The sequence below is a fragment of the Polyodon spathula genome, chromosome 2 (assembly GCF_017654505.1).
Source record: "Polyodon spathula isolate WHYD16114869_AA chromosome 2, ASM1765450v1, whole genome shotgun sequence".
NCBI classification, from domain to species: domain Eukaryota; kingdom Metazoa; phylum Chordata; class Actinopteri; order Acipenseriformes; family Polyodontidae; genus Polyodon; species Polyodon spathula.
The window spans coordinates 102,071,898-102,097,321 of NC_054535.1; the positions used below are offsets into that span (position 1 = coordinate 102,071,898).

Genomic DNA, 25,424 nt, shown 5'->3' on the forward strand with positions numbered 1-25,424 from the left:
TACTCACAAAGCCCAACACCAGATGCCTGAGTTGTTTATTTCTGGTTTGCTAATGTCATTCTAGAGGAAATAGCTAAGGACCAAGCACACAGCGGGGCATTGAATCAGTGGATCAATGCAGCTCTTTACTTTATGAGTACATTTAATGTGAACTTTGCCATAGTCAGCCAGCAGGCTTCTGGTACAGAACAGTATGAAAGTGGATTAAAAGAGTACATGACAGCAATATAAAATATATCTTTATATATATATATATATATATATATATATATATATATATATATATATATATATATATATATATATATATATATATATATGGAACAGATTATACACAAGAACTGTAAAGTCTCTTTAGCTGAAATACCTGGTATTTTCCTATAGCAGTTTTAGCTGTATTATTTCTGTTCTTTTTTCATCTCTCGAGTTTAAGGGCTTGTGTTGATGGAAGGGTAACTAGCTTGTATTATCTGGAATATATAATGCCTCTGAATTTCAAAGCACACTCCGTGTATATTAGAATGGGATTTATTTATTTTTTAACCTGTGAAGTTTGTATGTGGCACCATGATGAATAGTCATCCACCCCTTAAGTCACTGGTACCCGCCACAGATTCTGAATGGAGATCTTGTAAAGGATGGTCCAGGGGTGGTATAGAGATTATTAAACTTGTATTGCATCAAATCAAGTTTAAAAGCTATTCAAATGTACTTTCTGATTTAATCTAATCTGTTTCATAGACAACAACCTTGGGAGGATTTGTCTGTCTGAATGGGTGTTGAATTGTAACCTCAGAGCTTGTTAATCCTAGCCGAGGTGCATTAATAGATCACTGCTCTTTTCTGATTAGCTATCTGGTGGGGTCCTTAAGTGTTTTCTCAAAGATGTTAAAGCAATGTGTGTGTATTTTGTAAAACATTAATGACTAAGTTCCACTGAGGTAAATTGTGAGGTTGTGTTATATTTAAGAACATAAGAAAGTTTACAAATGAGAGGAGGCCATTCGGCCAGTGTTGCTCGTTTGGTTGTTAGTAGCTTATTGATCCCAGAATCTCATCAAGCAGCTTCTTGAAGGATCCCAGCGTGCCAGCTTCAACAACATTACTGGGGAGTTGGATCCAGACCCTCACAATTCTCTGTGTAAAAAAGTGCCTCCTATTTTCTGTTCTGAATGCCTCTTTGTCTAATCTCCATTTGCGACCCCTGGTCCTTGTTTCTTTTTTCAGGTTGAAAAAGTCCCCTGGGTCAACATTGTCAATACCTTTTACAATTTTGAATTTTTGAATCAGATCACAGTGTAGTCTTCTTTGTTCAAGATTGAATAGATCCAATTCTTTCAGCTTGTCTGCATATGACATGCCTTTTAAACCCAGAATAATTCTGGTCACTCTTTGTTACACTCTTTGTAGAGCAGCAATATCTTTTTTGTAGCGAGGTGACCAGAACTGAACAGAATATTGTAGATGAGGTCTTACTAATGCATTGTAAAGTTTTAGCATTACTTTCCTTGATTTAAATTAGATACTTTTCACTATATATCCGAGCATCTTGTTGGCCTTTTTATAGCTTCTCCCCATTGTCTAGATGAAGACATTTCTGAGTCAACATAAACTCCTAGGTCTTTTTCATAGATTCCTTCTTCAATTTCAGTACCTCCCATATGGTATTTATAATGCACATTTGTATTGCCTGCATGCAGTACCTTACACTTTTGTCTATTAAATGTCATTTGCCATGTGTTTACACCAGTATTTTGAGTGTACTCACTGGTACTGTCCCAGTACTTATGGTATGTTGAAATATTGAAATATAATACACCTTCACAGCGTGACGTTATACTTCCAGTATATTGACTATCAAAAACAGTCATGCTGTGTTTATTCAATTCACTAGATATCGGTGTCATTTATGCTTTTGAGTATGTAGACTCCAAATCTGTCCCAAGTCACACGATGACATATCATGGCAGACTTAAGATTGTAAAAACAGTTCAGAACCATGGTTAGAAAATTTATAATTTGAATTGTTTTCCTATGAGATGTAGGATTCATTTCACTTTTATGGTATATTTCTTGAATCTAATTATACTTCAGTTGTGTTGAAGAGTACATTGGATAAGAGCCAATCAAAATGTAAAGCACCCATAGTATAACAGTGTGGAGGCGGGGCACAAGCCATTGACCACGCACACCGCAAGCGAGTGTCTTAAACACTGTAAAAGAAAAGAGCTGGGCTCATCTACAGTCGTGGTTATTCAGCTGTCCATCTCGTCTCGTCTCGTCTCGACTCACGACAGGGCACAGGACCTGCAGTGGCGGGGCAGCACACAACACTGCCTGTTAAAATAGCTTGAGATTGAAAAAACAACACCACATGGGGCATTTCAAAACATAACAATTAATATACAGCTGTTCCACCTTGCTGGAGTGTCCCCTGCTTATATGACAGAGCAGTCCCTAATTTGTCAATTGGGGAGGTCAATTCATCAATTGATATTAAATGACCCAGCAGCAAAGGCTTGGCACTGCCACCTTCAGCCTATGCCAAAGTAATATGAGCGGGGGAAGCGCTCACCCTGCCACACACACACTGGTTCTGATCATATGGCACTGATCATGTTGTCACAGCTCAATAGATGTTAAGGAGAAATATAAGGGCATTACGATGCATCTGTGTTCACAGTATGTGTTTTCTGCAGCTTACTGCGTTTTTATTTTGAGTTTTCTTTTTTTAACAGGCACAAGTGATCCATATGTGAAGTTTAAAATTTCCGGGAAAGAAGTTTTTAGAAGCAGGACTATACACAAGAACCTGAACCCAGTGTGGGATGAAAAAGCCAGCCTTCTCATTGAAAATCTCAAAGAGCCCTTGTATGTAAAGGTAAGTGAATGTTTAGCAGGCATGTTACTTGAGCTCCGTATTGATTAACAGCTGGATTATTTGACGGGGTGAAGAAGGACGGCGCTGTCTGCAATATATTCTGCAAGTCTATCAGAGAACAGCAGTATAAAATATCAACATTAATAAGAAGGAATGACAGAGTGTTCTCATGAAGCAGTCCCAAAATATTCGATTTTAGATATAGCATAACATCCAGCTAGCTAACGCTAGTAAGTGCCATGTCAAAGTGCAAAATACATTCAATTAGGAGCCGGAAGATGAGTGTCTTTGACAGGTATTCAGGATGCCACCACAAGCACCTGATTTGTTTCAGCAGGTTCTATACTTTTATCCACCCATGGGGATACATATCACCAGTGACAGGGACATTGTCTACTATATCATAAAATATACCATTTTCTACATCTGGGCTCACCAATAATAAATCAACCAATCACAGTTCTAGATTTGTCAAAGTGCCAGTGCATTTTATCTAGTGAGCAGCTGGCATAGAATATACAGCACCATTCTAAAGTAAATGATTATCAATTAGTGCTCCTTCACTGTTAGTAATATTTCCAGTGGGGTGATAGCTACTTGTAAGCAATGGCTTACACTATTCAACTCAATCAATCTAATGGGAAGTGAGGCTTGTGGGAAAAGAATGCACTATCATTGTAAGTCAGTGAGACCTCATTTTCAAGGGGGTCCTGTTAGACAATAAAACAATTACAATACAAGCAACACAATAAATACATGTCATAAACCTAGTCAACAGCCTACAAAAAACAACAGCATAAATAAGACACATCTGTATCTTAATGTGGACTAAAGGAAAAACAATGGCAATAAGCAATTCCCAAATATGATCTTTATAGCCAGAAAAGGAGAGATTATTAAGGGAACTGTAATAAGACCAGCAGTGGAGGATGAGTATCAGTTTGCAGCAGACCTGTCCTGTACACCCATTGTAAATGTCTTTGGGGGTCCATTTAATTGGAATGATATGTGACACAACCTAGTTAAAATAGAGTTTTAGAATAGGAAACAATGGGTGTTCTGAAACTAGACTGGTTTGCATGTTGCTACTAGAGATGTGTTTGCTTTGCTCTTTTGACAGTTGTGGAGTTATACTGCCACCTTGTGGTTACTTCAAGGAATGTGCTAATTTCCCTTGTGTAGTCCTGGTATCCAGGAGATGAGCATGTGCAATACAATATTCATTAATAGATCACTGGAGCACTGTCAAAAATATGCAAGCCAAATATAAAGGTTAGCATTACTGGTTCCATAGTAGTAAGTGTACAGTGTATGGCTTTTTATTTAATGTTCAATATTACTTCACGGTGTTTTTCCAGTACCGGCTGTTTTTTATGAAGGGTTTTTTGGTTACTTGAAAAACATTACCACTGTGTTAAAGTTTAAAATTGTAAGTGTGTTTTTAATTTTAAAGTTGAAATGCGTAGGACATGTTAACCCATTAAGGACAGGCTACTTTGTAAATTTTTTTGGAGCATTTTTAACTGGCATCTTCCTGTAATTCTCTCTTTAACGATATCATTAAGATAACTTACTCTAATTTTGTTAACTGCAAAAGTGAAGTCTAAATATAATATATCAAATTATATAAATACAGCCTGTGTTTTCAAAGAAGAATTAATTTAGTACTTAATGGGTTAATATGACCAGTTTCAGACACAACACCTTATGTTCCTGAGTTTCATGGCTTCATTATAAAGGGTTATTTACAGAATGTGCAGATGTGCAGCAGGGTAGTAGAGAGAGTGGAAGGCAGGGCGCTGGCTTCAATAACAGAACCCCAGGCTTGGCCACCTGATTGTGTATCTGGTTGTTTTTTCAAAGACAGACACCAAGAGATATTGATTTGTGTGTGTGTGTATCAGGTGTTTGATTATGACTTCGGACTACAAGATGACTTCATGGGATCAGCCTACCTGCACCTCGACACCTTGGAGCAGAAAAAGTAGGTTTGTTTGAATCTTTAATAGTAATTCATACAACGTTTTAAAATACTGTATCTAAGGTAGAGTGAGCGCTCTATCTGGTGGTCAATGCAGGGAATGCAACTGAAAATATTTAACACAGTATGAAATTGAACAATACATCTATCCATGTGTTGAAGATTCAGTTCTACATACACAACATTACCTCGGCCCTTTTAAAGAATTCTGTTGTACTCTGAAAAGCGTGGATAATGCTTTGGGGAACTCTGAAAACATTTCAGAGTGCTGTGTTTCCAAGTTAAGTATATGTGAAATTAAATGAAATTAAATGTGCATTCAGGGAAAGTCAAAAGTATATTGAAGCTATTTAATATAGCTATTTAACAGATGGGGCAGTGATTTTAAATCTAATTTATTTTACATGCTGTAGCAGCCCCACATATTAGTGATCTTTCATTTTATGATTGCAGGACAACCGAGGTGACATTAAACTTGAAGGACCCACAGTACCCTGATCTCAATCTGGGCATGCTGCTGCTATCAGTCACCCTGTCCCCTAAAGAAGGGGACATAAGAAAAGATGTAAGTCTCCCCTTCAGTTATCAGAGAAGAATCTTACCTGTGTGCATAACATATGCAGAGAACACTGCAGCACTGGCTAACTTGAAAAGTGACATACAGAGCATGGGAAAGATAAAGCATTAATAATGATGGGGTTGGGTGAGAATCCTTTAGTAGCTACTAGTGATTACTAGTCATCTCAATTATGTTTGTCATACAAAGAAATACATAGGATTTAAAACAGTGCTTGACTAGCAAAGAGTTATTTACTGACCCGAGAAGGCAGGTTGCATTGCATTTTGAAAAGCAGTTACACTTTATTTGAATTGGACACAATGTAGAATTCATAACACCTTCATAAAGGCTACGTACCAGTGCATAACCATGTGCATAATCCTTCCCCTTCACAGTCACTACAAAATAAACAATACAGTGCTGCAGAATAATACTGTTTCATAAAATAAACTGTTAGCATAGCATTTGCACTACAGTACTGCAGAATAATACTATTTCATAAAATAAACTGTTAGTATAACATTGCACTACAGTGCTGCAGAATAATACTATTTCATAAAATAAACTGTTAGCATAGCATTTGCACTACAGTGCTGCAGAATAATACTATTTCATTGATTTCAATAATGACAGTGAAAATATTATGGGCTGTGAGTCTCATAAACAAAGTTAAACGTAGCCTTTTTTAATCACAGTAAAATTGGTTTGTAGCAAGTGTTATGACACTATGTTATGAATATTGAACTGCATTTTTGTCAGTTTTACATTGTTATGTAACTTTTATGAGGGTGTTATGAATGATACACTACTGTGCAAATAAAAGGCTGTATGCCTACTCACTTTCTCGGTGCACCTAATTGCTACTTTAACTGGATTGGAGGTGTCAATGCTGTGTCCTCCTACTGCTCTGTGTGTGTAGAGACTTAGTATGTAAACTGCAGGAAGCTAGTCAATGTGTTTTCTGTTCTCAGCCGTATTCAGAGGCTCCTTTAGTGAAACAGCAGATTCAAGTTGCTGGAGAATTGAAAGTGCAGAAACTACTGCTCTTCACATTATTAAAGTGAAACAACGGGTGTTCAGACATGGGTCCTGTTCAGTGTTTTCATGGATGAGCTGAGAATATTAAAGCTAAGAAAAGAACTGCTTTGTCAGATCATGCTGTAACTCTGCGATCCCCCAGTTCAGTAAACTGATTGGAATACATTTCTTATTGGGGATTCACTGGCAGGGGAAGGCAATTCATAATAAATAACTGAGAGACAATTAATAATAATACTAGTACTACTACAAATAGTATTTTGTATAGTATAGTTTTTGTTAGTGTGTTTTTTAACTTAAGATTTGTAGTACATTGGCTTCAGATATATATATATATATATATATATATATATATATATATATATATATATATATATATATATATATATATATATATATAATATACTACCACAAAAACTCTATGGACTGTTTTGAGATGGCCTGACAATGTTCTTCAGTTGTTGTTGCCATTCACAAATATTACAAAGGCTAGCTAGATCATCCAGTGTATGCATGTTAAGCTCCAGCACCATCTAGTGAATTTACTTTGTATTTCTGGTAAAGTATTAAATGTTAGTGTTAACTGGCATTCATTTTTTTTTTTTTTTTTTTCTGGTGCCTCTTTGCCTTGATTTTGTTTTTGCACTAAAGCGTGTTTCAAGAATTAAAATCTTTTTCTGTAACAGAAAGCAATATGCAAAACCCATTGCTGGAGGCCTTACAGGGCAACAGTGAGTCCCTCTTCTGCTCAAATCACCTTGCAGATAACCCTGTAAATATCCCTGCGTGGTGCTTCAACTGCTGCACCAGAACATGCTAGAAATGTATGACTGTGTGAAGTTAATGTGTAAGACTGGGAGTCAAGCATTTGGGTCACATAGCAGCAAGTTTGGTGTGTCTTTTTACTTTACAAACGGTTTGCCAAGGGAAACTGTGCAGGAGATTTAAATGGAAGCTATAACAGCATACAAACAGTGATCACTTCAATCCTCACGCTATGAGGTTGTCATGCAGGTAGGTCTATAACGGATGACGTCATTGTTAAATAGAGTTCAGTGCAGCTCACATAGTTTGGTGATACCTGTGTAGTGATACCATCACAATGCCAAACAAGAGAGAATTAACATCATTAGAGAGCCAAAATTTGACATGACGCTCATTAAATGAGAAATCGCAGGGTGTTCTAAGATATTTACACACTACTGTACTTCACTCTGTATTCCCATACAGATTTAGACAGCTGTCCTACTAATTTACATTTTATTTTCTGTCTGCGTAAAGTACAAAAAAAGGCAAGCGATAGCATTAATTCAGGTGTTGAACTTCACTGTCATACAGTTTGTTCCTGTAGAACTCTAGAACTCCTGTAGAACTGTAGAACTTCTATAGAACCCTAGAACTCTCGTAACATATTAATCACCGTCAGACTTTCCTGCAGCCACACCATTCAGATCTGCAGCTGAGCAGGGTTGGTACTGGTGAGTAGCTGGATGGATTGGGGGGGGGGGGGGCTCCATGTGAAAGTGATGTTGGTGCATTAGTAGGAGGTAATCTACAGAGAATGTTAGTCTTAGCTCCCTGTGCACCCTCTGAATATTAAGCCCCATTGACATCTTTTAAAGAAAAGGCCAGTAGCACTCTTGCCTGACTAAATACCCCCTCCCCTGCCTAATTGCTTCTCAGTGGATCTATCCCGCTGCATCATAAATAGCAATTCATATTAGATTAGTGCTGGGATGAACACAGTTCTTTTACATTCAAGTATTATTTCAAAATGCAAACAATGTAATATTAATACCATACCATCTCTCAGGAGTAAATCGAACCTGGTACCCTATTGGATATACCTTCTAAACAAAGGAAAAGAACTCTCTTTTGTGCTGCAGATAATGTGCTATTTATTTCAGAAGTCATGTATACATTTGTAGTGACTTTGCTATACAATTTAATTATATATAAATTTGTCTCTAGGCACACTGTTTAAGAAAGTCCAAATGTTAATAACTGAGAGGGATGCACAACTAATCTATTACAGAAAGGAAAGGCTATTGGTTAGAGGTACATGTGAACAGTAATATGCATCAATATCATTGATTCCATAGGCAAGCGATTACAACGACCATAACATCATTAGCATACATGGTTAATATACTAATATTGAATATGTTTTATCACACAAAGTGTCTATTTTGCATTACTATTTTCAATAGCCGTTTCTCATTGTAATCGATCATGTCAGTATGCATGTGAATTAATTCAACTACCCATTCGGCAAGGAATCCAACATTCCAGTACCTAATTTAGCAAATTAGTTTTACCGTGTTATTTAGTTTAGAAGTGATGTACCAAACTAATAATATGTTATCAACCTCAGTTGATTATATATTCAAATTAACTCAGACATGAGGCAATGATGAAATTCTCTGCATTTACGAGGCAACTCCTTTTGAGTTGCACATTTCAAACAAACACAATACATTCCTTACACACGCTAAACAAGAAGTTATATTCTATTCCTAGAACAGTTTCCACTTAACTTATTAGCATTTGCTTCAGTAACTTTCTCGAGTCATAAAGTATTTAATATTAGACATGTTGAATACTTATTGATTTCCATATACAGATGCCAGTCTGTATTGATGAATACTGCAGCTCTCCGGATCCGCAGTTCCAATGTAGACGGCACTTTGCTGTACGCATTATTGCATAGGCTCGCAATACAAATACTGTAGTTATTCTGAGTGGAATCCTGTGTTTGCTCTATGTGTATTTTATCGCTGATAGGGTCATACAGTAGTAAAATGAACCATTATAGTAAGTGTGTAGAAACAAAGCTCTGTAGAACAGTCGACTGGTTCGACTGAATCCCAACAGAATGCTGCAAAGTCTTGAATGTGTAGCCAGTAAAAGCCCCAGTGGTTTTTAAAACAATAATTCATGAGCAATGGAATTTAGGTTTGTGGCTGTTGTTGTGTTTGTTTGATTATAGTGAGGTTTATACTTAGCTCTTCTCCCACCTAGTGGCTGGATATTGTAAAGGCACCTCTTACTTGACAGCATTTATCCGACTCTTGTGTGTAGTTTGCACTGGTATTGTGTGTGTGTGTCACATGGATTGATAATTATTTTATATACTCTGTGTGTATTTGTCGTTGCATAAACCGACATAACCTAAATTATTTTGCACAAAATATGAAAAATAGAGAAAGAGGGAACTGATTATTTGTGAAGTTACATGGTATTACACGGTAGTTGACATTCTTTACTTGGTTAATTAAACGTATTAATAATTTTAGAATCTGGGGAGTATCCTGCCTTTACCTGGGTAGGTACTGTAGGCGTGTAACACATACGTGATTAATTCTGTATAGGGAACTGTTTATCCAGCTAGTTCTTGAAAACTGAACCAGATCAACTATCCAGAACAAACAAACAATAAAACAAACAACAAGCATATAATGAGGGCTTGACTTGGTCTATAAAAAACAAACAAAGAAACAAAAGAGATTACACTATGAAACAAGAAATAAGTGCAACAAAAATCACATGCATTGTGGCATCTCTGTTGACTTATTGACTTGATGGTGTAAATAAAAAAAAGTACTGAAAATGGTCTTAATCTCTTGCAGACAGTATTAAATTAGTACAGTCTTAATTCTCAGAAGTTCAGTACGGATGTGGAATAAAGTGCATGTTTGATTAAAGGTACATATATATATATATATATATGCTACTGTATATATGCTGTTGTTACTAACACTTATTTTGCAGAATCGCACACTTCGCTTCCTAGAAGTGGAACCCTGCTTTCCCTAAGCTGCCTTGCCTCCCATCGATCCATGCCCCATGTAAAGGGTGATTAAACTGCTTTATTTCATTTACAGACCACGCTTTTGAGAAGGAGTTGGAAAAGATCAAGTAAGGTAATTAACAGTATGTGGTCTTCCTAGTGCTCCCTGTCAGAAAGAGAATGGATTGCACTTGTGTTCTGTTTCAGTTTGAAATGCATCCTCTTTTCTTTATTTCCAAGCTGCAATGTCATTGACTGTCATTGTAAATAGTATAGAGCCCCGGGATTGTGTTGCTCTTTGTGTTAAACAACAGTATGACCTGGAAGTTACTCTCTGCATTGCATGTTCAATGGCGGCACCATAGACTGTACCTTGGTTATGGCAGCTCCATCATTTTGATGTAATCCAGGCCAGACACGAGTCAATTATAAATACAATTATAGTAGAATTGTTTGCTGAAATTACAATTGTACAATGCTGTATTGTTCAATTACAGTTACAATTATGCGCCAGTAATTACAATGATACTATAAAAAGTAACATAAACAGCTCCACACATTAGCATATTTTTCTGTTTATTCTGAAGAACCCAGCAGTAATCACAGGTGCAAATACAGAAGCATGCTATATAACGTTTTTTTTTTTTTTTTCAAACAAATGGGTTCACCAAAAATGGCTGAAAAAACAAAAATAATGATAAATCAATGCTTAATTGAACTGGAATCGATCCATTATATGGGACAGTTTAATTACAAGTAGGCAAGTAGGTATGCCAAGGTTGAACTACCGTCGCAAATACATTGTAATTACAATCCATTACAAGTTGCACAGTAAGAATTGTAACTGACCCCAGGTCTGATCCAGGCACTGTTGAAAACGTTCAGATACAGGCTTACATAGTGCGGCTTTCACACTACAGCAAGAACACGAGTCATGCTGGGTCTTCATCGGCTTTCATCACCATACCTCTCAACATTCAGACAGGTTCATCAGACCATGGGTCTTCCATCAGCCTGCCACTCAGTGTATTGCAGTGCATTCACCAATGCTCCATGGGCCTTCCAGGTGCCTGTGACAGGGGCAGTTTTCATGTGGGGTTGTCATGTCCAAAGATTCTTTGTTAAATTATGAACCCAGCAAATCTTTTGTATTAGTTAAAGAAATTGTGACATGCTATGTTGATATATATCGTATATAATATATTGCGTAAAGGACTCCCATGTTCCTATTAATTGCCTTTTATGTTGGTTCTGGCTCGATGTTTCCCTAAAAGATGACCGCAGTAGTATTTCAGAAGTATGCTCTGATGTCCTCGTGCTCATTTTTGACCACATTAATAGTTCAGAATTGTGCTGTCGGCCTCGTACTCAATTTTTGACTGCGGTAATAGTTCAAGAGTATGTTTTGTCGTGCCTCATGCTCATTTTTGATTGCAGTTATAGTTCAGAAGTATGCTTTGTCTTGCCTCTTGCTCATTTTTGATTGGAGTAATAGTTCAGAAGTGTGCTCTGTCGTCCTCGTGCTCATTTTTCATCGCAGTAATAGTTCAGAAGTATGCTTTGTTGTCCTCATGCTCATTTTTGAGTGCAGTAATAGTTCAGAAGTATGCTTTGTCATGCCTCGTGCTCATTTTTCATCGCAGTAATAGTTCAGAAGTATGCTTTGTCGTGCCTCATGCTCATTTTTCATCGCAGTAATAGTTCAGAAGTATGCTTTGTTGTCCTCATGCTCATTTTTGATTGCAGTAATAGTTCAGAAGTATGCTTTGTCGTCCTTATGCTCATTTTTGACTGCAGTAATAGTTCAGAAGTATGCTTGGTCATGCCTTGTGCTCATTTTTGATAGCAGTAATAGTTCAGAAGTATGCTTTGTCATGCCTTGTGCTCATTTTTGATAGCAGTAATAGTTCAGAAGTATGCTTTGTCGTCCTCATGCTCATTTTTGATAGCAGTAATAGTTCAGAAGTGTGCTTTGTCATGCCTCGTGCTCATTTTTGACTGCAGTAATAGTTCAGAAGTATGCTTGGTCATGCCTTGTGCTCATTTTTGATAGCAGTAATAGTTCAGAAGTATGCTTTGTCATGCCTCGTGCTCATTTTTGACTGCAGTAATAGTTCAGAAGTATGCTTGGTCATGCCTTGTGCTCATTTTTGATAGCAGTAATAGTTCAGAAGTGTGCTTTGTCATGCCTTGTGCTCATTTTTGATAGCAGTAATAGTTCAGAAGTATGCTTTGTCGTCCTCATGCTCATTTTTGATAGCAATAATAGTTCAGAAGTATGCTTTGTCATGCCTCGTGCTCATTTTTCATCGCAGTAATAGTTCAGAAGTGTGCTTTGTCGTGCCTCGTGCTCATTTTTCATTGCAGTAATAGTTCAGAAGTGTGCTTTGTCATGCCTCGTGCTCATTTTTCATCGCAGTAATAGTTCAGAAGTATGGTTTGACGTGCCTCATGCTCATTTTTGTTCACCATCTTGTTTGAATTTCAAAACATCTGCTTTGGAAGTGAAGCATGATGGTTTAAACCCAAGACCATTCATCTTTTGCATGTGCATGTTTTTTCTGACATGCATAATATTACTGTACCATAAGAATTTATGCATCAGTGTTTTGTGTAGCAATGATGGATTTGTCAAAGATACAATTTAGTAACAAGTATCTATAAAAGACAGAAATTATGAGACTAACCTGATAGTCGAAGAAAATACTGCACAACTCAATAAGTTGCATGTTAAAGATTAGTTTTTATTAGTCACATATGCAGATAGTAATTTCTAGCTGTAGTGTCCCACACGCATGGTCAGGTTTACATATATATATATATATAATATATATATATATATATATATATATATATATATATATATATATATTCTAAAATATATATCTCTTCTAAAACGTGCTAAAAAAAGGCATTCTTGGTACTCATGAAAAGCACCTTGTTTTATCCTAGGGTTCTCTAAAATAGTTTGGAAAAGCAAAACAAACAAACAAAACCCGTCAATGCGGCAAACTGTATGATACACAGAAAGAGTAGGAATAACAGCTGCTTTGAAGCTCTGCACTGAGGTGAGAGGAATGCAAACTGGGAATTGCATGAACAGCTAATTATATCACCACTGCCTTTAAGCAGAATATTTCTTTTGATACTTAATTGACTGGTAAAAACAGGAAATTAATAAACATATGAAACAAATATTGCTTCCCTTAGTAACATCTTAAATAGCAACAGTTACAAATGGCCATCATAGATATATATTGTAAGTAGTTACTAAGTAATGCAGTTGTCATAGTTTGCTAAATGTGCCAACTATTGCTTCAGCTGCTTTTCTTGCTGAATATATTTTTTATGATTAAATTGTTGAATTTTTGTATTGAAATACATGTGCAGTTAAAATTAGAGTTGATGTGCATACAGGCAGATTATGATGACTCCAAAATAACAAAAGCAGAGTAAATCGGTCCTACAGTCCCCCCTATGGCTAAAGATCAAACCAGTGCTTTAGTGTTTACTAAAGAGATCCAGGGCCAGGTGATACTGTATGCTTTTATAATATTGAACCATTGAAAAATGTTTCTTTATGTCAAGCAGCTGACTGCTTTAGAATATGTGAATAAGTTAACATGCTTCTCAGACATAGCTAACATTCTAAATCAACTTACTACGAATATTCTGATTTCTGCATAGGTCACTCTCCTCTCAAATACTTTTTATTGAGTAAAGCATTCTGCTTCATGAACACATTTAGTGGCAGCAAAATCTCCTATATTAGACACGAACATTTTTACTAAAAAGGTAAGTCATTAAGTATTAAAGGTCTTTCATTTAAGATGCTTCTGTATAGTAGCTGTATTCAATGTGATAAACACAATGACAACACTCTCCCTGAAAGTGTACTGGATGCTAATAATAGGTTCCAGTGGGGATGTGAATTATCACTTGGGGTTGATGAAAATGTGACCATCCTTATTCTCCTTTGCAATTAATCTCTTCAGGCCAAACTATACTTGTAGATGTTCCGATTGGGTGTTTTTTCTTGTTTTTAATGTTTTTCTAATAATGGTTTGTGTATTGAAGCAGCAAAGCCAGAGCCTGCGACTTGTGGACCTGCACAGAAAAGCTCAGCTGTGGAGAGGCATTGTCAGCCTCAGTCTAATCGAGGGCCGGGATCTCAAGCCCATGGACAACAACGGGCTGAGCGATCCTTACGTCAAGTTCAGACTGGGACACCAGAAATACAAGAGCAAGGTAAACCACGCCCACAGGGTTCGTGCGAGCGCGTTCCTCAGGTTAATACATTACTGAGCGCTCGTGAAAGATAGTGCTATTAATATCATCACTGGCCAGTGCAGTTCTGTGTATCCCCAGCGGGACCTCCATAGGGAAAAAGTGATTTTGAGTTCAGCTGAAACATCTACAAATTTAAAAGTACAACAATGTGCTTCATATGTCTTTAAAATGACTATTTCCCTATTTCCTAGTTTAACACCAAAGAATAGATACCTAGTTCCTTAAGACCAGTTCGGAGTGTGCAGTGATTGACATGCTGTACCATTTGCTTGATAAGAGATATATAAGAGAGCAGCATTAAAATAATTGAGATATGTTTTTTTTCAGTAAAAAGTTTCTTAAAGTCTTCCTTTTAAATGTTTTTTTTTTTTTTTATATAAAGCAATTTCTTAAAAAATCTAAGAAAGTGTCTTATGTCATGTAAATATGTGCGTGTTTTAAATGTATTTCTCTGTATTTGCAGGTGATGTCTAAGACACTTAGCCCACAATGGAGAGAGCAGTTTGATTTCCATCTCTATGAAGAGCGAGGGGGTGTGATTGATATCACCGTGTGGGATAAGGACGCTGCCAAAAGAGACGACTTCATGGGAAGGTGTGTGCTGTTCATCACGGTTAAACATCTCTGCTAAGGGAACGCACATTGACATTTTATAAGACCATCTTTAAACTACAAGACCATCTTCAATATCGTCATCTTTATCACATCTCATAATGCCAAACAACAAAACTAAAAACCTTAAAACTAACAACGTTGCACAAGCAGCCTACATAGGATTCGATTCAAATGGAAAAAAAGAAGAATGTGGCAATAGACAAGTAGCCAAGGTAGCCTCAGAGTCCTTAAAGGTGAAACAACATCCATTGTTAATAGTACATTTTTTGGCTGTAACCTGTAGGCAAAATTTCCATCCTATAGACCCATGTCCTTTGTTCGGACCGTGACAGATTATAGTGTATATTGTGTTGTACCCTTCAAGAATAAGAAACAAAACTATATACAATAAAGGCATAACAATTTAAATGAAGTTTTAAATGGCAAGTAAAGTGATTTGATGTACTACACCTTTAAAATATGCGTTGGTACATAAACCTGATGTTATAGTTTGTCAGTGTCTGTCTGGACCCTGGATTCTGGATCAGTTTTAATATGTGTGGTGGATCAGTTTGTGCTGAACAGTAACTGCAAAGGCACCAATGGCTGGAAGTTGTGGAGCTCTGCATCAAGTTACTCTCTGCTTAGCCAGAGGGGGGCAGGTTTCACCACGACAAGGGCACTGCAGCTCTCCATTATTTTATTATTTCACATTTTTCTATCTACATGGCCATATTCAGTGAAGTATACATCTTTCTTTTAAGCAAACCTAATAATAAACATAATTTATTATTATTATTATTATATTATTATTATTATTATTATTATTATTATTATTATTTATTTACGTTTAATACTGTAGCTGGTATACATATACATGTTACTGTTACATGCCCAATGGTCTCTGATTTCATTTTGAGCCCAGTGGCATATGGAATCTGCATAGTTGGCTTTATTTATGTATTTACTTGGCCTTGGCTGGCTCCGAGCAAATAAATGACTTTTTTTCTCTTGCCCTGTAGTGTACATTTCTGTACCTTCAGACAAATACTAAAAAATGGAAAAAACAATGGATATATTTTATTTCAAATGTGAAACGTTTTAAATGAGGTACCATTGAGAATCTACACATATTATTAACACAGCTACTGCAAAGCAGGAATCTGTTAACTCAGTTATCCACTGCATTCATGCAGACGATCGCTCACCGCACCACCTCTGTGATAAGGGGCTGATAAATTGTTGTAATTGTTGCACTTTTATGCAGAGCTGTAATCTGTTTGAACCGGCAGCTTGACACTGGCAATGAATTGTCAAGACTGAGTGCTGTCATACACCTATAGTACTTGTCTCTGTGTGCTCTGAAGACAAATGGGATCTTGTGTCACGTAATCTTCCTCCACTCTAGGTTTTTCACACTCCATTGCAGAAAGATTTACACCTGGGGCCCTGCTGCCTTTGTCTGAAGAAAAGGTGTTTATTTTTGACATTATGTGAGTTTATGTGTATTGGCAGGGTCCTTCATTCTCATCAGCACACTGGGTATATTAAAAGTCAAACAGGTTGTGTGCAGATCCACAAATAATTATCCTACAAATCAGAACATATGATGTTGAATAATAGAAGGCTGCGTGGGACTGTAAATCAGCTGGAATGTGTTGCTGTATTTGAACTCAGCGTTCCTTTAAAGGGGTAGTGTAAAAATGGTCTTTTCAGTACTTACTGTAAGAATGCTGTTGTGGAGTAGGGCAGCTCCCTGCAGCTCCAGTTCAGGGTTAACTGTGTTATGAAAATACTATGTGTAAGTTCTATTCCAGAACAGCTTTAAGACATTGCACTGCTGCAAGAACACTAGAGCTCCCTTTACAGAACTGCTGTGAGGACATGAGTGAAGTTTGAATACAGGGTCAAATTTCCTATTAATGTACCTTGCTCCGCTTTTAACTCCTTCTGTCTGTGGTGTTCAAATCCTCATTTGTCACGTCTAAGCGACTGAGCAAAAATGGTGTATTTTATTAGGAGGTCGCCAATAACCTGGCAAACCCTAACCTTTATGCACAGAACCCAACCCTAATTCAGAAACCCTAATCTGCACAGAACCCAAACCCTAACCCTAATGCACAGAACGTTAACCCTAACCCTACTGCACCCAACGCTAGCCCAAACCCTACTCTTCACTACAATTAGCTGCTATCAGTTCATTTTGCCAGTGTACTGAGAGCATGCTTATTTAGCTCATGATCTGGGAAGCAGGTTTCGAACAGGTGCTCTAAGTTACGGTTCTTTGTATATAAACTTTGTCTTTGCTGCTTTCTGCTGTCTATGCCGTTTCATAAGTCATCATATTATGATCATATTATTAATGCAAACTAAGCAGGAATAAAACAATAAACCATTATCCCATAAGCATCAGTAATGGGCTGGCTAACTGCAGTTTACAACCTGTCAGCTTCAGTACCCAGCGTGCAAGTTTCATTTCAACTGAGGATCACCCCGAAATAATGGCACCGCTCTTGATCCAACAGCACTGGGTGTACAAGGCCACATTTGTTCTAGTGATTGGCTATTTCCTGTCTTTTAATGTCCCTTTTATTTGAGTCTGCCACCTTTACCTGGGCTCGTTGGCCCTGTGGTCAATGCATTATCTTCCTCTTCAAAATCAATTGACATTTTCATTAAAGGAGATTGTAAGGTATTTAGTTGAGCGAAACTGACAACGCAAGCTTGTCACATTATAAATGAGGAGTGTTAAAGCGACTGGGTAATGTTTGTCAAAATCAGTTTCTCTATGCTGAATTTCACAGCCTTTTTTTTAGTAAATACAAATTGTAAGAGCATCATTTATTGTCAGCTATAAAATAAAACATAGATTCAGTACAATTGCTATGAACAGTGTCAGATCTAAACGCTGCCACTGAGATGACGATGTTGTTGAAATGTGTTTTTCTTGGTGCAATCCTTGTAAATGTTGCGTCTGCGTGCGTGTGTGTTTGCAGGTGCCAGATCGACCTGTCGGCCCTGAGTAAAGAGCACACACACAAACTGGAGCTGTGCTTGGAGGAAGGGGAGGGGCTTTTGGTGCTGCTGGTTACTCTGACGGCCTCGGCCACGATCAGCATCTCTGACCTATCCGTCAACGTCCTTGAAGACTCCAGGGAGCGGCAGGAGATCGTCAGCAGATACGTACGTATCATTTATTCGCAGGCTTCATCTTTTGTTTGTTTTATAGTACCAGACTTGGAGATGGGAATGCAGTAAAACTCAAGGAGTAACTCAAGCTAAGGCAGTGACTTCAGCCTATTACCTCCTGCACAGTAATCAGGTTGCAGTCTTTCCGTTTTGACAACATTTTAAAACGTGCATAATAGCACAAACAGTAGTGATATAACTGAATATGACTACATTGCGCCATGCTCTTTGTATCATAGGTTTCTATTGACTGCACATGTACATGGACTGTCGGCTAGTCTCATCTATGCCCCCTAGTGGTTTTAGCATGCATGCAGCAGCCACACACTGCAGGGATTTCATTCCATCATATTTGTTACATGTTTTCATCATAAACAGATTTTCAAAGAGATGCACACACAAGCCCACAGCAGATCTGTGAATCTGTATGCATGCATCGTTGAGAGAGCAGAGCCCACCCAAGTGAACAGAAATGTCGGCTGTGGTCTGCTTGTGACGGGGCTGGCTTGTCTGACAGACAGGCTAAGAATGCTGACGTGACCCCTTTTTAAAGTCAGTTCAGAGCCTGTGTTTCTGGATTCTCTGTCTGTGCAGGAGAGTTTAGGATGCTGAATGGGAGACTAGAGTGGTTGACAAGTTCTTTTGAACAGGAACTCGAGAAGAATGAATTTTGACTGGCTTGTGAAAAGACAGTAGTCCTACTGTAGGTCGATATTTGGCTCTCTTTGCCCCCTCTCTATTTGCTGTCCACAAGGAGGGCAGCTGTCTATTGCGCAGTATCCTGCTGATAATTCAATATGACTGTTCCCCCTCATGTATAAATATAACTTTCCAAAAAGTAATGCTATGGCATTGCCTAGTTACAGCACACTTGCTACTCACAAGTACAGTACATATGTAGTCTAATAAAGCAGAGCAGAATACTACCCAGCAGTAATAACTGTCTACTTCAATATGACACAGCTTATAAATTACTTACAGTATTATCCCTCACTGGGGATGCAGATCCATAGCAGCACAGATATTTGATAGTGTAATCATACTTATATAAGTATTGCATATGTATTGTGGCTGGTATTATAATTTCCTGGCTAAACTTTGAAATAGTTGCTTTTCTTCTCTGGTGACAAATATGTAAAGCAATACAAGCTCTCAAAGGGTGTGCAGATGCTGATATATGTATATGTGTGTGTATGTGTGTGTGTGTGTGTGTATATATATATATATATATATATATATATATATATATATATATATATATATATATATATATATATATATATATATACACCCAGAGCATCAGAAAATAATGTGTGCATTTCTGTTTGACTGTCAGCCTTGTGGATTTAGGACCTAATGCATATACATAGTGTGGCTCATTTTCAGTTCTCAACGTCAGCGGCATATTTTGAGGGCTTGTGTGTGTCTTTGTGAGTGAAATCAGTCCTAATTTAAGTTAAAAGTCATGCTGGGAAATCTGTTTGATCTTGCATCTAGAAACAGTGTTAAATACTCCACAGGCCAAGCATCGGACTCATGACCTACATAACCGAACCAGATCCTTATTTGCTTGCAGTGTAGCAGTACCCTGCAGTTTTCTGTCAGATTCAGAGAGGGGAGCTCTTACACCAGGAACAAACTGACAGACTGGGAGTACTGGCATTAAAAAAATAAAATGAAAAGAAAGCTATTTCACCATACAAAACTCCCTCCAAGATACTGACATTTATTTTTTTCTTAAGAAGGATTTTCTCGACAGCTTCCAAAGGCTGAGAGTCTGACTAGAAAAAAAAAAAAAAAAACGTAATTTTTTTTCCTTGCTTTTAGTATATTTCTGTTCCCTGACTGACATCCTTTCAATAAGTGAATTTAATAAAGATGTACCTTATCAGCCATTGCAGATAACATGAAGTGCTGCTACTAATGCTGTACAGTGCTCCTCAAACAGATTAGCAGGATGTGTGCTTCAGCAAATGTATTCCTGGTATCTTAACGAAATCATCTGTCTGCAGACGCCTGTACAACCCATACACGAGTAGCGTTATCAGAAACACAGTAGGGGCAAGATGGAGCAGATAATAATAATAATAATAATAATAATAATAATAATAATAATAATAATAATAATGTATTTTTCTCATCCACTTGTGTACATGTGCTGTTTTCCCATCACCAGCCCTGCAAAATGTAATTAAACATCCAGTTGGAACTGCAGTATTCACTCAGCTCTTGTAATAATAGGGTTTTGCTTGAGAAATAGCAGCTGGGTTTAAGAGATTTCTACAATGACTTACTTTACTGCACGGTGTGGCACGTTTCCGTTTACAGTAATAATACGTTCATGTTACAAAATGAAAAATAAATATGTTGTGATTGGAGCAGTGGGGTGTACCAAGGATTATACTTTATGTTAATGGTTTTAGTGGGAATATGCCCTGATTTTGCGGTATGCTACAATGTGCTGCAGTGTGCCCATGCAGAGTAACAGTAATGTTACATTTAAAAAACAATTAACATCTTACTGTCGTGACTAACTGACTTAAGCCTACAAACATACATACTGTACATACTCACATCCAGAACTGTACATGCATACATACATACTGTACATACTCACATACAGAACTGTACATACATATATACTGTACATAAATACAGAACTGTGCATGCATGCATACTGTACATACATACAGAACTGTACATGCATGCATACATACTGTACATACTCACATACAGAACTGTACATACATACATACTGTACATACTCACATACAGAACTGTACATGCATACATACATACTGTACATACTCGCATACAGAACTGTACATGCATACATACATACTTTACATACTCACATACAGAACTTTACATACATACATACGTACTTGCAAACTGTAGACTCACACATACATCAATGTACATACAGCAAGCATAAATTATAAACTACTGTTTTATAAATAAAATACTTTAAAATATATTGTTCTGTAAACCCCAAGGTGTGTTTTTTTTACCACAGTTTGTAAAGTACAATAAGTAAGTGCCATTATATTACCTGATTGTACGTGTGTTTACACATCTATTTTCATAGTCTGGTACTTTGCCAATAAGGACTATTAATTAGCGTGAAGGTACAGTCTTTGAATTGCGGATGATCAGAAATAACTGAAACCTTGGAGATATACATGTTTTGTAGGTTGTTTTTCCTAAATAAGCACTATATAACAATTTGCTGACTTTGGAGTACATGTTTAGAATTAGTAAATGAGTTTTTTACATTATTAGCTGCACATGCACTATACTGTGGAGCGCACTAGTTTTTCAAATGCCAGATTTTCATTCAGCTCTTGCTTTTGGAGTTCCGGGCTATGCAATCAAAGGAAGGGAGATGAAAATGTTAGTTACCGGAATGAAATGCTCTTGAATATCATTGCTGTTGTCTTTATATCTTTAGAGCAGAATAAACATTTAAACAATACAATGGCTTCTATTCCATTGATCTAAACATCTGCCAATCTGTCACCCATAACTATTAAACACTTGGAAGTGCTGAATAGAGAAATACTGAAATAAACTACAAATCAACGACACGCGTATGAACAAGAAGTCTTCTTCAATGTCTCGAAATGTCTTTGTAATTTGCAGATCTAAATACCATCATTGTTTAAACACTTAAAATAATACCTGGTCAGTTATTTTATATATTTTGAATACACCGCAGAGAGTGACAAGCACTGCTCGATAAGCTTGGTATGATTTAACCCAAGCCTCAGTAAGCAAAATGCCTTACTCTAATGATTTAAACAATGGCACTATTTTGACATGTCACTGTTTAAATGAAACCAAAGTGTATGGCACCATAGCAGCATTTTACCCAGACTTTTTCAAAATCTATAATGTTATATATCTTGAAATAAGCACCCTGGGGTACAAGATTTTAAAAAAAAGCTCAGAATGCTCAGATTTTTTGCATTAAATTAACTTATATATTTCAATATTGCACTAAGAACTGTTGTGCAAAACACATTCTGAAGCTGGGTCTGAACAGTCTTTTTTTCTTTCATTTCTTTTATTAAACTGTTTAGAAGTATAAAACCATAGCTACAAAGACGCTATCCTGACAGGCAGTGAGGATTTTGCTTTACGTTTTCACACCTATGCGTCACTGCAGCATTTCAGATTTTTTTACCCACTAGTCAACAGTAGTTTTCTTAATGGTAATAACCTCAACGTGAACTGGAGAATTTTTGCATAGTAATAATAGGACGGGTGTCCATAGTTTTGGGCACCCCTGTATGCAATACATGGCACATGAACCATTTATGACAGGGCGTTTTTTCAAATCTTTTTTAAATTAGATGCTCATTATCATTTCAATCACAGAAGAAAAGGCAAAAAGTGAGTTCTAAAAGTGAGACGTGGGTTTTGTTTAATGGATGTTAATGGGCAATGGGTCGGGTGACCTCTGCAGGAGTGGTGGCACCCAGTCCCTGCTCTCCTTGTCACTTGCCTAAAAAAACCAGGAGAGCTTGTTGAAGAAAAAAGGCTGTTAGCATTCCATTTTCATTATGACATTTCACAGTCATCCGATTTAATGTCCCCTGACCGGATTGTCCACTATGAGACGATGGGCTTGAAATGTTATTTAGAGCACTGATAAAAGGTGAGCGGTTCTAAGATGACAACGAGTCATAAGGCTGCTGGTGTGACATTCATTTTCTCCATAACAGAGATGGAATAAGACGTCATGGTGACAAGCTGTCAATCAGCTCTGGCCCCTCTGTGCATCTCTGTGCCATAGGAGGGGGGTATTGCTTCTCCCATAATAGAGCTGAGCTGAGCCTCTTTCCCTGACAGCTGCCGCCGCCGAACAGCGAAAAAAAAAATATTATACAGCCTTTCATTAAAAAAATAAAGAGGACTCATCTCCAGAGCATTTCAATCTCCTTCCCCCCCACCCCCGGTCTATTGAGAGGTCTGAAAGGGATTCACAGCAAATCAGAAATTCCTTGGCTATGGAAATTTGCAGAGCTTCAGAAATCATCCTGGTTTTTGAGACCATCCCCAATAATCATAAATAACAAGCCGGTGTATCTACTGATAAATTATGTATTAAAGTTTTTTTTTTTTTTTGTCTACAATAATATCACTTGTAACAGGCCTCGGCTGTCAGAGTGTATTATAAATTAAGTCTGTAGCTGAGCCCTGACTTGAAAATTCAAATGATAATTACTCCTCTGAGTATCGAAGAGGGTTGTTGCCAGAAAAGAAAAAAATACACAGAGGGAGGCGTATTTTCGGGGCTCTAAAACTCTATCATCTAGCGTTCTTTCTTTTTCCCGCAACAGTCATTGTACAACCTGCAAAATAAACCTTAGCTGTAAGATCACTGCTTGGGTGATGTAAATAACTGAAGTTTGTCATTATCAGCATATGAGTGTCTGTACACTCCCTTCATTCATGAGTTCTCAATACAAGTTGCAAATGATGTAATTGAAATTAACCAATTTAGTTATTTCCTTTTTCTTTTATTGGTTCGAAAAGTAATTGTAATAATTTAGGTCAGATGAATCATTGTCTAGACATTCAGACGGAGAAACTTGCACTGGTAACATTAAAGGATTAAATGTCTTTGACCTTGTTCAGATTGTAGTGATTTGATTTCTTGCTTTTCTATTTCTGTAATGTCATTTCTTAAAGGTACCAGGTATACGTGTGTTTTGTTTTGTTTAGTGGTTTGAATATTGGAATTGGGTGTGGTGTTTTATGCACAGGGTGACATCTCTACACAGGATAAGAGGTACTGGAATCATGGCAAATTCTGTACCGTAATTGGTTGATTTCTGATATGTGATTTATAATTAGGTTAAGCACTCAATTTTTTGTGGAACTATTAGGGAAACAAGTAGACGCATAAGACCATTAAAATAAAATATAATGACATGATACTGATAATATCATCTATCCAGACGTGTATGTGGATGCTGGGTTTGAGTTTGCATTGGGAATGACTGATTTGTTAGGTATCTAGAGCAGGATGTTAAACCCAAGCACAGGAGCAAAAGCAGACCCTCCAAACACTCAAGTGACCACTTGGGCTACATGATGTCCTGAAAAATGAAAGGAGATTTTTTTTTTTTTATGATACAGGGGGCCCTAAAAAAGACAAGGAAAAAGCATGACTAAATTCTACTTTTTCTTTTTCTTTTAATTGACATTTATTTTCATAATGCATGTGTTAATACAGGAGTACAATTGAGTTTTTACCTGTATAGAGAAACATGAATCCAGTTGATATTTTCAGCATTTTTTGTTATGAGAATCAGGGCACTGTAAAGAGATGTCTGTCCCTCAGTCTGCGCACATGTATGTACGTTACACTTCCATTAAAATATCTATAGACATGCTTATCTAATTGTGAAACTTGATACTGATTTAGGAATACCAAAAGAAACATATGCTATTCTTCTTCAGATTTGTTTTTTCAGTGTTCTTTGGATATTGGTCTTGGTGATCACCCATTTCATGATACATTTCATTTCACAGCTGTGACGGGGATATTGTGCTTTATGTTCCTTACTGACATATGTTTGTGTTCCAGTTAGTTCTGGCAGCTTGGATTACCTTTTAAAAAAACAAATGTGGAACACAAAGTTTGAGCAAGCTGTTCTTGCAGAACACAGCCAGGTAACCCTACAGAGGCATGTTTTAGTCGAGTGTCCAGACAGCTTTTACTGTAAGAGGTAACCCTATAGAGGCATGTCTTAGTTGTGTGTCCAGACAAGCGGTTTTCACATCACAGTAACTCATCCTAGTCTGTTCCTGGGGACTTAATACGATAAGCTTTTCAGAGTGCAGATCTATTAAGTGATATGTTAATATAGGCTTACAGCAAACCTTACAAGCAAGCTAAAATAAACTCTGTATACTTGTTTAAAAAAAACTCCAGCGCACTGCGAGGACTGAGCAAGGGTGGCTGGGGCTAAAAAGAGAACAGAAGTCACAAACCATTACCGTTATGCCATAAATTCCTGGGGGAGTGTAACAGCTCAGACTCTACTATGCATTTCCCTTCCACAATGGGCAAGAGCTACACTAGCTCTCC

General features: G+C 37.2%; 1 protein-coding gene across 12 annotated transcripts in view; it reads left to right on the forward strand.

The window, feature by feature from the left end:
- Positions 1-25,424, forward strand: part of LOC121305921 (multiple C2 and transmembrane domain-containing protein 1-like) — a 167,945-nt gene that overhangs the window by 71,896 nt on the left and 70,625 nt on the right. For 9 of the 12 annotated variants that reach the window (XM_041237641.1, XM_041237668.1, XM_041237632.1 and 6 more), the window contains exons 3-9: positions 2,739-2,881; positions 4,786-4,865; positions 5,316-5,427; positions 10,344-10,382; positions 14,327-14,497; positions 15,003-15,133; positions 18,130-18,316. In XM_041237641.1, the coding sequence (XP_041093575.1) occupies positions 2,739-2,881; positions 4,786-4,865; positions 5,316-5,427; positions 10,344-10,382; positions 14,327-14,497; positions 15,003-15,133; positions 18,130-18,316 (863 nt within the window). The remainder of the gene's footprint in view (positions 1-2,738; positions 2,882-4,785; positions 4,866-5,315; positions 5,428-10,343; positions 10,383-14,326; positions 14,498-15,002; positions 15,134-18,129; positions 18,317-25,424) is intronic. The other 3 variants (XM_041237604.1, XM_041237613.1, XM_041237623.1) reach the window with 3 other exon arrangements.